General features: G+C 37.3%; 1 protein-coding gene across 1 annotated transcript in view; it reads left to right on the top strand.

Annotated features, from left to right (window-relative positions):
- The window catches only part of TRPM6 (transient receptor potential cation channel subfamily M member 6), a 35,247-nt gene that overhangs the window by 17,032 nt on the left and 6,103 nt on the right, over positions 1–12,112 (top strand). The window contains exons 11-15 of the mRNA XM_032676146.1: positions 2,501–2,566; positions 4,815–5,101; positions 5,358–5,440; positions 5,971–6,176; positions 8,092–8,143. Of these exons, the coding sequence (XP_032532037.1) occupies positions 2,501–2,566; positions 4,815–5,101; positions 5,358–5,440; positions 5,971–6,176; positions 8,092–8,143 (694 nt within the window). The remainder of the gene's footprint in view (positions 1–2,500; positions 2,567–4,814; positions 5,102–5,357; positions 5,441–5,970; positions 6,177–8,091; positions 8,144–12,112) is intronic.

The raw sequence follows: 12,112 nt of genomic DNA on the forward strand, positions 1-12,112 counted from the left end.
CACTGGCAATAACACCTCCTGGATTTTAATGAATTATACGGGAGTAATTTGTCTGATATGTTGACGTTGTTGTAGTGATTAATTTGTCCCTCGTTAGGCTTACTATTTGAGATGAGGTAGGATTTTTTTAGCACAGATGAAAGTGGTTTCCATTATGAGTTGGCAAATATCTTAAGAGGTTGCAGTGTAGTTTTCTTTTCTCAGGAAGACCTGAATGGAATTTAGCCAACTAGGCCCAAAAATTGGACACTAAAATCCTATACCATATATTGCTTATGCATTTTTCTATCATGCTGAGCAAGCAAATAAAATCCTGCCTCTCTGCACATCCAAAAGAATTAGATTTTTGTCCCAGATTCAGCAACTGGTGCAAGTCCATGTCATCTCAAGGTTGTAGAGTGACTGCTGGCAGGGTCTGACAGATGCGACAGGTTTGGCAGCTGCTCTGTTCACAACCTTGTCCCTGCTATGCACTAATTTCATAAGCATGCTCCTAGTCATCATCAAAGAAAGATCATAACTTTCAGTCCATGCTCCAAGACTGGTCCGAAGTGTAGATCTTCTCAGATGAGGACCCTAATTCATGGGTTGATGAGTCATGGGTCCCCTTTGCTCTACCCTACTGGACTCGGTAATCTCTAATTAAGTTCTGCGTGGAGAAGTAATCTTAAAAGAAGGATAGACAATGTACAAGCTGTGTAAGACTGCCACCACGGCTTTTTTGGTTACTCTGCAGAGAAACACAGCTCTGCTGTGGTTCATTCTTATTGCCTAAAATCAGCTCTTAAAAGAAGCCTCTAATACTCAATTTGTGAGTTTTAGCAGGCAGGCATTCTTTTATTACAATATGCTGGATGATTTAAGCATACCAGGTGCACTGGTAATCACTTCGCCGAAGTGCACACAGAGGTATCTTCACTACAGCTTATATATCAGCATTACATGATTATTTGTTTTTTGCTCCCTGTGTTCTTGTTACATATTCATGAAATTTCCCAACACTTATTGAGGGTCTCCAGTGGTCTTCTCTGGCTGGAGCCCCTGAAGTTCTAAGTGACCACCTTATGAACTTCTTCAGGACAACTCACCTGGTTGTAGAGTAACTTGGTGTTGCTTGGCTGGCTGCCTCCATTCCCTTCTTAATTGTTTCTTCACTTTGCTTGGTTAGTTTGTTTAAATCACTTGGCTTAGCTATATGTAGTTCCCATGGTACATTCTGTTGCAAATACTATTAGTTCTTGTTACATCTCTAAACCCTGAAATCGCTCTCTACTTTGGATGCTAGTTTTGCTTTCAACCATTGAATAGGCAAATTAGATAGAACTGTAGCATCCAAGTTGCCTCCTAGTTCTACCCTCTTACCCTTTTTGTGGCTGACTTTACACCTCTCTCCCCTTTCCTGATAACTCAGTTATTGTGAGGACTGTATTTAGTTGACTCTGAAATTTTGAAGGTAATGTTTTGAAGCCTGAGTAATAAGCTGCAGATAGGTAGATATAATAATGTTACTGATGTTGCTTGACAGGAAGCCCAGATGAAGAAACAGTGCTCTGTGCAAGGGAAGCTTGGATTTTCCTGTCAGGCCTTTCTAAATCTCCAGGTGTTTTTGAGCCTGATGAGACAGGCAGTGAAGGCTGTTGAGGCCAGTGCATCTCACTGGCACAGTGTGAATATTACTGCGTGGAAATTGGCAGGAGCAGAAAGCAGCAGCAGCCATTGGTGAAAGGAGGAAGATAAGGAGGTAGCAGAAGCAGTCCTTGTAGCAGGGTGCAAGGGGCTCTCCCAGAGAGGCTGTTTCTTTGGAAGGAAGGAATTCATGAATGGTGAGAAGAGCAGCAGCTGATGCTTGTGAGATACCATGGGTGTGTGTCCTGGTTCTGGCCAGGACAGGGCTAATCTTGGCAGTATCTAAGAGGGCATGGCTAGGACCCAGAGGTTATTCTATACTGCCTCATGTCATTTTCCAGGGACACGGGAATGGGTCTCTTCTGGGTCAGGGTAACATGGCTGAGGTTCGCATATTGCCGGTTTCCATGTGGTGAGCATTCGTGTGTGAATCATTTGCCTGTCTTCTACCCTCTCTTATTAATAGTGTTGCTCATTTTCTTATCTGCTCATTTTCTTATCTCACTGCTGTTTCCTGTAAATTGTTCTTATCTCAACCCATGATCTCTACTTTTTGTGCCTTCAATTCTCCTCTCCATCCCACTGCAGAAGTGAGGGAATAGGGAGGGGGCAGTGAGGGAGCAGCGCATGGTTTGGAGCATTTCAGTGGGAACACTAAACTGGGGAATACAGTTCCTAAACCATGATGGTGTGCAAAGGGGAGTTGCTGGCTCGGCAGAGTGAATGGTGGTCAGATCTGACCCAGGATCACACTGTTTTGTACACTCTAGAGTACTCCTTGGCTTTGTACACTATAGTAAAGTGCCGCCAGGTGTTTTTAAAATTCAGCCAGCTTGTTTATTCAATATAGCAGTGAAATCTATGTTGTTTGCAGCTGTTGAAAGAAACAACTTAATGAGACTTGCTCAGACTATACCATTTACACCAGTCCAGCTCTTTGGTGAGTACTAATTTCCTGGTTATGTTTTTTTGCTTTATAAATAGTTAGTGCATTATCTTTTTAAAGACTGTGTTTGAGAAATTGTCTTGGACTAATTTCAGCAATTCTTCTTTTTGAAAGGGGTGAAACAGATAAAATTTTAGTCATGCACTAATCTGGGGACTTTGAAGGTTGTCTTGTCCATCTCCCTCTGTGGTCCATTCAGATCAGGTTGCTGACACCCTATACAATTACATTTAAAATATGTCTATAAATGCAAATTCCTCAGTTTTGTTGGGCAACCTCTTCCAGATTTTGACTGATATAGCTGTGAATCTAGTAGTTTTTCTGGAATTTGTTGAGGTTTCCCTTGCTATAGCTTGTGTCTGTTGGCATTCATGTGATTGCTGTCAACCTCAGAGATTACTCTAACTCCATCTTCTATATATCTATTAGGATAGCTGAAGACAACAAAAAGTTTCCCCTTATCCTTGATAACTTCATTCTCTCTGTTCGTCTTTCACATGCAGACACAGATGTAAATAGATGTATAGGATACACCAACAAGAAGAAAACCAGATATTGCTTTAAAGGGCACTATTCCATAAACCGTTGGGAAGAGATCTGAAGTTAGCATGTAATATTGACTTATAGCAGCAGAAGCTCTGCCTGTAGATGCTTGAGATCTAGGTGCCAGCTTCTCAATAGGTAGAATATTTTGTCTCACAGCAACAAATTGCTGATACATGCAGCATCACAGGATTTCTTGAGACCAGATTGCTGCAGATAATTAATATAGCTATGAGCATATTGAACATTCTAATCTTTGAAGCTCCCAGGAGATACTTTTCTAGGTATTAAACTATCAAAAGGTAATAAAATGCAGATTTAACGTACGATTAAAAAAATGTTTCTAGTTATAGTATCTTTATACACGTGTCCATCTTTTACATAAGACACTGTTTCCAGTTGCTTTATTTTAAATTAAAATGTGTGTAAATTGAAGCATTCAACAGCATCTACATTTATGCTTATTGGTGCCGGTAAATTTGAGGGTGGGAAGGAAATCTACTAATCTGAATCCAGTTTAAAAAATCACTCTACTTTTCAGTTTTCAGTTAGTTTACAAATGGTGGCAATAGAAAGGTGTCTTGATTTGGTTGCAGAGAGGAATGATAGTATAACTATAGAGGGAAACAGAATATAAATGAGTTTAAGCTCACTAGTTTCTGCTTTCAGAAAAAACGTTACTAGCAGGAGCAGAACATCTGAAACATTTGTGCATCACAAATAACACTGGAATTTCTAGAAAAAAAAATCTAATCTTAGTTTAAGATACTGAACCTGTAAGCTTCCTGTTAATTTGCTTGAGCTTGTTCTAGTGGGAATGTCCTTTTGAATCTAATTTCACTGGCTTGTCTCATTGTGGCCAAGTCATCACATTTGAAAGAACTCAGCTGTCTGTCTGCACCAAAAGGTGGCACTCTTGACTACAGTCTATTTTGTATGAACTACAAAATTAAAGGCCTTGAATGGTATAATCAATAACTATTACATGCTCTGTGTGTTTGCTTGATATCATGATTTTTTCATAGATTTATTTTTAGCTGTTATTTTAAAATATTATTTTAACTATTATTTTAAAACTAAGATTTTAATTTTATTTTCTTACAAATTCCAATGTTATTTGCAATGCTTCAGATTTTCTGCTCCTGCTGGTTTGTTTGGGTGTTTGTTGATTTTTGGGGTTTACTTTGTGAAACACAGTAAAAAAAAATACTGTGTGTGTTCCATGGATTATAATTAACTTAAAACAAGTCTTACTAAAAATTCCCCTTCCAAAAAAGTGCATAAAGAGAAGGAGCTCCACTCAGTATATTTAGATTTCATACACTGGAGATAAAAATGGTAACCATTTAAAAAATATTTTCTTTTAAATTACTACTATATACTAGAATATGTAAACTTTGTTTCTGTGGAATTATTCAGGAGGTCTTAAATCCATCTCTGTTTAGAGGTGGATACAAGCTCTTTGGACCAATTATTATTATAGTAGAAGAATGTATGTACTAAATCGTGTAAGTTTAGGCTGGAGAAGTTTTCAGACAGATGAACAGTTATGATAAAAAGGCTTTCTTCTAAAAAAGTGTGGCTTACAAAGGTGTGTAAAGTGGTATGTATACTTCCTTAAAGATTTCGAATCAAAATGCAGTTCTCTCCTGTTTCTGCAATATATGTCTTTTGCTGACAAAACTTCCTTTTATTTAAGCTGGAGAGGAAGTGACAGTCTATCAGCTAGAAGAAAGTTCACCTATGAACCTTGATAAAAGCATGTCTTCCTGGTCCCAGCGTGGTATGGCTGCAATGATCCAAGTCTTGTCACGGGAGGAGATGGATGGGGGTCTGCGGAGGGCCATGAAGGTCATTTGTACTTGGTCTGAGAATGATGTATTGAAGTTGGGACAAGTATTTATTGTGAAGTCTTTTCTGCCAGAGGTGGTTCAAACTTGGCAAAAGATCTTTCACGATGGCACAGTGTTACATCTCTGCCTGAGGGTGAGTTCAGAACCGAAGACACTGACTGGTCTAACCTGATGTTATATTACTTACATGTTAATTGTCTTCAGCATGGCTGACATGTGGTTTGATGTTATTTTTTGTAAAGAAAAAAAAGTTTTAAGGAAGATATATCTCCCATTTGTAAGCAATATCTAATCAGTGTGTGTGTATGTTTCTCTGTTTGTTTTGACAAATTCATGACACCTTTCTTCATGAAAATGAAAGTGGTATTTATAACATTATTTTTTTTCAGGAGATCCAACAGCAAAGGGCTGCCCAGAAGTTAATCTATACCTTCAACCAAGTGAAGCCTCATAGTATTCCCTATACTCCAAGGTAAATTCAGTGTCTTTAAGTATTAGGTGGCAAAGGTTTCTCTTTTCAGCTGTGTCCCAGGTCTGATTCAGCCTCCTTTTCCATAGAGGGTTGCAATGATAATGCAATGATAATTGCAGTGATAATGATAATGTCTAATGATAGCTAATAAACTTTTAAGAGGAAAGTTAGGCAACTTGGAAGTTTGTAGCTGCATGTGGTAGCAAAATAAGCATACTGTTCCTTAAGCAAGAATTGCCTTTTGTACAATTAATATAAAACAATTTGGCATAGCTCATTTACAGTGGGCTGGAGTAAATCAGATTATATAGTTTGTTCATAAACTATACTTTTCTGATCGTGTGCTTTGTTTTGAGAGTTATCAGACCAAGAGAGCCTTTGTTCTCTCTACCATTTTGTATCTCCTGCTGTTCAAAACACTCCTGCTAGGGAAGACATTTTGGTATATTTGCACTGCAGCATGACTTTTGCTGGCTGTGAGGATGCTCATTACCTTGCCAGCTCTTGATAGATGGTATTTATATCTACAGGTTCCTGGAAGTTTTCCTCATCTACCGCCATTCAGTGAACCAGTGGCTGACCATCGAGAAGTACATGACTGGTGAATTTCGGAAATACAACAACAACAATGGAGATGAGATTACTCCCAGCAGCTTGCTAGAAGAGTTGATGCTGGCCTTCTCTCACTGGACCTATGTGTACACCTGTGGGGAGCTCCTTGTCCTGGATTTGCAAGGTGACTCCTAGCATGTGATCTCTATTTGAAAGCAAATGAAAAGCAGTTATCTCAAAAGAGAATTTAGTGCTGAGGAATAGGCCAAATTCTCAATTACATAAGAAAACACAAAGCTCAAGAAACCCCTGAATATCTGTTTGATGCTGGTAAATGAGAATCTGTGGAAAACAGTCTATACTAGTGTAGATGTAATAGGAAAATAATTTTGTTTCAAATGCCTCTAGGCTGAATGAGCAAAAGAGCAGTTAGATAAACTGTACAGAAACACTTCAGCCAACTCCAAAATAACTGCTCCGCATATTACAATGCATAAAAATACGTTTAAAGTATTTTCATTTTTCATAAGACATAAAAATTACAGAGATTCAAGTGTACCCATGTGTATATGCACACTTAATATATAGGTATATCTGTCAAAAGAGTGTGAACTGCTATCTGTTCTTTTCATTGTTCATATTAATAAATCTGTAAGCAGTTTACATAAACTGTAAGCCTGAATGCTATTCACAAAGTCTGGTGACTCCTTCAAAGAGCATGGCATCACTTTACTGTACATATGTAAGTGGGAAGATGGCATATCTTGAGGAGATAAACAGTTGACAATGTTCAGAAGACAAACATCACCCATCAAACCATATAAACACTATTTGTCATTTCTGTCAAGGGAAATGTGTATGGGTAGTCAAAGACTTAGCATATTTACATTTTACAGCATCCAGTAGCTGTGAATTACAAAAGACATACTTATTAAGCAATTCAGCAAACCTATAATTCCATCCTTGCCTTTAGTCGTTTTAGCTGCACATGAAAAAAAGGTACAGAGAGAATAAGTGTGTCTTCACTGTAGCCTACAAGAATTTGCCTGAAGTTTGCTTCGGCTTCTTATACAACTCTTGACAGTTCCAGACAAATTGTGTTGGCTCAAAACTGAAGAATTTAAACATCCATGTAAATCTCAGTTTTCATCTCAAACTAACTGAAGTCAAATCTAGTTTGGGCCTTATGTTTATCTTTAATTCTCTAATCTGGAGCTAAGGAAAAGTACAAGGGCTGCTCCCTTGAAGTTCTAATAGGATGAATTTATATCACAATTTATTACATAATATCAGAGCCATCTCCACATACATATATATAGACTGCGTTTTCCTAATTTACATTAATTGAAATGGCCTTCATTGCAATTTGGGGGCATTTCAGTCACATTATGCTATTACTGAAATCTTTACCTTTTTTTTTGCAGAATATAAATTTACTAGATTTAAATAAAAATAGTTGCATATTGTGTTGTCATATGATCATAGATTTTTCCTTAGTGTAAAAGCATAATGATTTCTTCAAATATAAAAAAAGATGTTTTTCGTAAATGGTAGTATGTCAACAGTTTGGGGAAAACTGCAACGTGGATATCACATTCAGGTATCATAATGAAATTTTTTTTTAATATGGCCACCCAGATGAAAAGAGGGATAACAGACCCAAATAACTGCGCATCGTGAAGTTGTGGCTTTTTGTGTTTGTTACCTTGAAGAGAATGTGTCTCTGAGAGTAGATCTGTTGATATCTGCAAGATCCATATCTGATGATCCTTTATGCCAACTAAAATAACAGTGTTTTGTTGGTCACATTTTGCTTAGTTCGTTGAGCTTCAATATAACATTTACTGTATTTGCATACACCTTCCATCTACATATAAATAAACGTCAAAGCAAGCTGAAGTCAAGACTGTAATAGGAACTATACATGCTTACCAATACTTAATGGATTTTTATATTCATAGCATTTTCTTTTTAGCTCATGACCACTTTGACAACTTATGATCTACTGAAAATGGTTAATTACATTTTTGTTAAGTGCCAGATTATGAAATCATTACTATCTTCCTTTGTAACACATACACACTATTGATTTGTTGTAGGTGTTGGGGAAAACCTTACAGATCCATCAGTGATTAAACCCGAAGACAAAAAGTAGGTTTCTTTCTGATGAAATTATCATTCAGTTTGGACATAATGCCGATATTCTGTATATTTAGTATGTTTTTTTATGTTTTGTGTGTGCGATTTAATTATTTTTCCGTGATGTTTGAATTAAATGAAAGTATGATGCCAATGGAAAGACTGTATCTTCTCCTGTGCTTTAGCGGACTGTAAGTGTTCCATTTCTCAGCGTGTGGTGACAGGCGTATGAAGGTGAGGAGAGTCTGTGTTGCTGTGCTGGGAGTGTAAGATTTTTCAAGGGCTATGCAGGGAAAGCAGGAATGGTAGATGGAAGACCTAAACAAGAGATGTACATCTCTTCACAAATTTTTACCAAAGGAGGTAATAAGTAACTTGAATGTGGCAGTCTAGTTTCCCCTGCCTAGTGAGGCACTGTTTCATGGAGTATATGGGACCACAAGGTCTTAAGAGGATAAGGAGAAGGCCTCTTGCAACACTTAAGGCCTTAGTGTTGCATTTTAGCATGCAGTGTGTTAAACTTTCAGAGCTGTGATATGGAGATGTGGAAACTTACAAAAATTAGAGAGACTACATACACAGAAGGAGCAGCCTGCCTTCATGAATCAAATTTCAGGATCAGAACTATGGCCGTTCTCCCATTCTGTGACCTTGCTCTGCAATGGTATTTCCTGTAGTGAGAGCAGAAGCACTGGTGTTGATGGCTGCTCTGCTACAGGCTACCCTTCCTAAACCCACACGTCTCTCCAGATGTTCCCTGACATCTCTGCTTCTCCGCTCTCTGGTGCTAATCTTGGCTCCCTCTTACTCAGCTCATGTCATCTGGTTGAAGGGAAGGAAGGAAGGAGAGAGGAAGGAGGGAGGGAAGGAGAGAGGCAGGGAGTTCAAGGAGATTTTTTTAATATCAGTGGTAGCATAAACCGTAATAGTTATTGCTGAAAACAGTGGCCAGGCATTGAGCACAGTACTTCATGTGGCAACTCATCCTCTTTAAAACAGGGATAATATTGATCTACATTATTTCAAAGCTTATGCTTATTAGTGTCCTTCTGGATTGTTTTTATTATTAAACAATTTTGTCATGATTACTAAAACTTGATCGTACAGATCTTATTTTCAGGTTTTTTTTTTATCATCTGCAAAATAGTTAGTCCTAGTTAGAGAGCAAACGTTGATTAATTAAGCAAAACTAGCTTGATTTTCTTATATTCAGGGAAATCTTCAGAACAGCAAGTAATGAAGAAACACTTTCTAAAACAGTAATATCAATAGTAATGTAAAAGCTCTGTCTTTGCTTTAACCTTCATTTTCTCACAGGAGAAATATTTCTGACAGAGGCAAGGTGTGTTTTAAGTTTTCATTTGTAAGTAAGATACTTAATAACTAACCCTAACCTGTACACTGCCTCAAAAGTTGCTTTGAGCTCATGCTCTTCTAGAAGACTGGGAGAAAACTGGTGGCATTTCACTGATGGGGCTGATCCAAATTTTAGCATAACTTAGAGTTAAATTATCTATCTTTTGGTTCTTCAACTCCATTGATTTAATGGCTCATGTCATTGTTGTGTCATGTAAGTCTTTTTAGTTATGCATTCTGCATGTCTTAAAATGGCAAAGGCATTTGCAATGGTGAAGTGTGACCCGTATCTCTGTGGTAGTGCATTGTGTCTTGGTTTTATATACAATATCAAGATAAATATAATACATCTGTTTGGAAAGTATGCCTGATGCTTTGACAATGCAGACATATCCTGACCTGATGTAAATCAATGTAAGATCTCACCTAGTGGACATGTGATAAAATGATAAAGGTATAATGTTCGTAAAAAGATTTCCTTTAAGAGCAGATGTAATTGAGGCACAGCAACAAGCTTTTAACACAGTGCAGTCCTTGCAGATTCCTGTATCCCCCAAACATTGAGAAGACTTACCATAAGGCAGTACTCTGTATGCTTTCTTTAGCATGTACTATTTGCCAAATCCACAACAAAGTGCATGAGAGTAAAGTTTTCAGTAACATTAAGTGCAGATTCAGAGATGAGGAAAATAGTGTTCTGAGTTTCAAATTGGAAAGAACTGATACAATAGACCTACAAAGAGAGATGAGAGAAATGGTAATCAAAAATCTCATTACAACCATGTGAAAAGGAGTCAGAGGTGATAGATCTCTTAACTCTCCTTTTTGAAAGCTCTTGAGCAGATAGTGATGTACTGAAGTTTTTACTGTTGAGTGGAGACTATGATCTCTGAAGCTACTCATTAGCATGTGCTTTGAAGAAAAAAAATCTATTGAATTTCACCAAACTGTGCACTTTCAGCCAGAGAATTTCCAGTTCGTTTGCTGCCAACAGACAAAACATCTGTATGAAATGAACTTCTACTCTAGAAATCTGCACAACTGAAACAGGTGGATTGGAGGCTAAAGCTACAAAAATATACTGAATAAATTACTTGAACACCTCCCTGGAAAGATGCTACTTGTCACCAAGCCCCCACAGTCCTTTACCTTCCATCGATAAAGCCCTGTAAATATCTTATTATCTGCTTTAAACATTTCTGGCTCTGGACTATTGAGGAGCACTCTCTGCTTCAGCGCAGTCTGTGTAACCTGCTTGGACCAATGTCATACAATCTGGTAGACATTTATGGAACATAACTCTTAAGTAAGGTTTTGCAGAAAAGGAGGAACATGTTTTGTTTTTTTCAGCCCATTAGCTCACATTAATGCACCTGCTTGGGAAATAGAAAAGCTGGGCTCAGTATTTCTCTCTCATTGAAAAAACAGGCAAACCCAAACAGTTTATCTGGGTCATTCCTGGCTTTACAGGTCTTGTATAGACAAATCTTAAAGTCTTCTAAGGACGACCTTAAAAACTTCCCAGAGCATCTGTTTTCAATAGTTTTATATCATGATTGTCTGAAAGTTTTCTGGTTTTCTTACTGTAATGTTTCTTTCTGGTCCTGTTTACTGTCAACACAGAGAAGAAAAAAATTCAACAAGTCCTCTCCTCCAAAGTTTTTTTATTTGTTTGTTTGTTTTGTTTTGTTTTATTTTTTTCATATTAGACTACACCCTAATCTTTACATGTCATGGTTTCTAGGCTGCTGATCATTTCCAGTTTATCCCCATATTTCTTGAAATAGATTTCCAGACTTAAATGCAGTATTCCTCTTGAACCATTGCCAATACTGGGTAGAGAGGAAGGATTACCCCATACATGTTACAAAAAATATACCTGTGAGAAAATATCAATCTGTCTCAAGCTATTTGCTGCATCTCGCATGGAGTAATTTTAGATCAGAGGAAGCATCAGAGTGGTTGTGTGGCCTTGGAATTAGCAAAATCTTCTCAATTTCCTATACTCGCTCAAGCAAATACTTCAGTACATTCTATTTCTACTGGCATTTCATCAGATTACAGCAAGGGATATAAATGATTATATAGGATCATGTCATTTAAAGTGTATATATGGCACTTGATTAATACTTTACCTTTTGCCTTGTTTGATGTGTTAATTTGCATTAAAGCATGATTAGCCAAGTCCTTCAGAGGATCCAGGAGACATATAGTCTCTAGTGTCTACCATAAATTAAAGATATACTAAGTTTTGTATAGTAGTTTTGACCAATCTTTGCTTTTCTCCTGTGTGAAAGGGAAGAGTTTCATATTTGAAAACTGCTTTCTTTAGACAGAATATATTTTTGCTGGTGTGAATTACAGATAGATTTGAGAGAGTTAAAATCTTTTCCTATAGCTTCTCAGAACTGTAATTGATTTCAGATTTTAAAATGTGCTGTTTCCACTCTGCATATCATTAAAATAAAACACTAGCATTTGTAAAGTTTCCTTGGAAGTGTTTCTTGAGTGCTGTGTTCCATAATGTCTAGAATGTCAATTAAATTCTTGAGAATAATGGTGGAGCGATACTATAATTAATAACACTGATCTTTCAGACTACATTAAGAATCTGTTATAATTATG

This window comes from Chiroxiphia lanceolata, chromosome Z (assembly GCF_009829145.1).
Source record: "Chiroxiphia lanceolata isolate bChiLan1 chromosome Z, bChiLan1.pri, whole genome shotgun sequence".
Classification (NCBI taxonomy): Eukaryota; Metazoa; Chordata; class Aves; order Passeriformes; family Pipridae; genus Chiroxiphia; species Chiroxiphia lanceolata.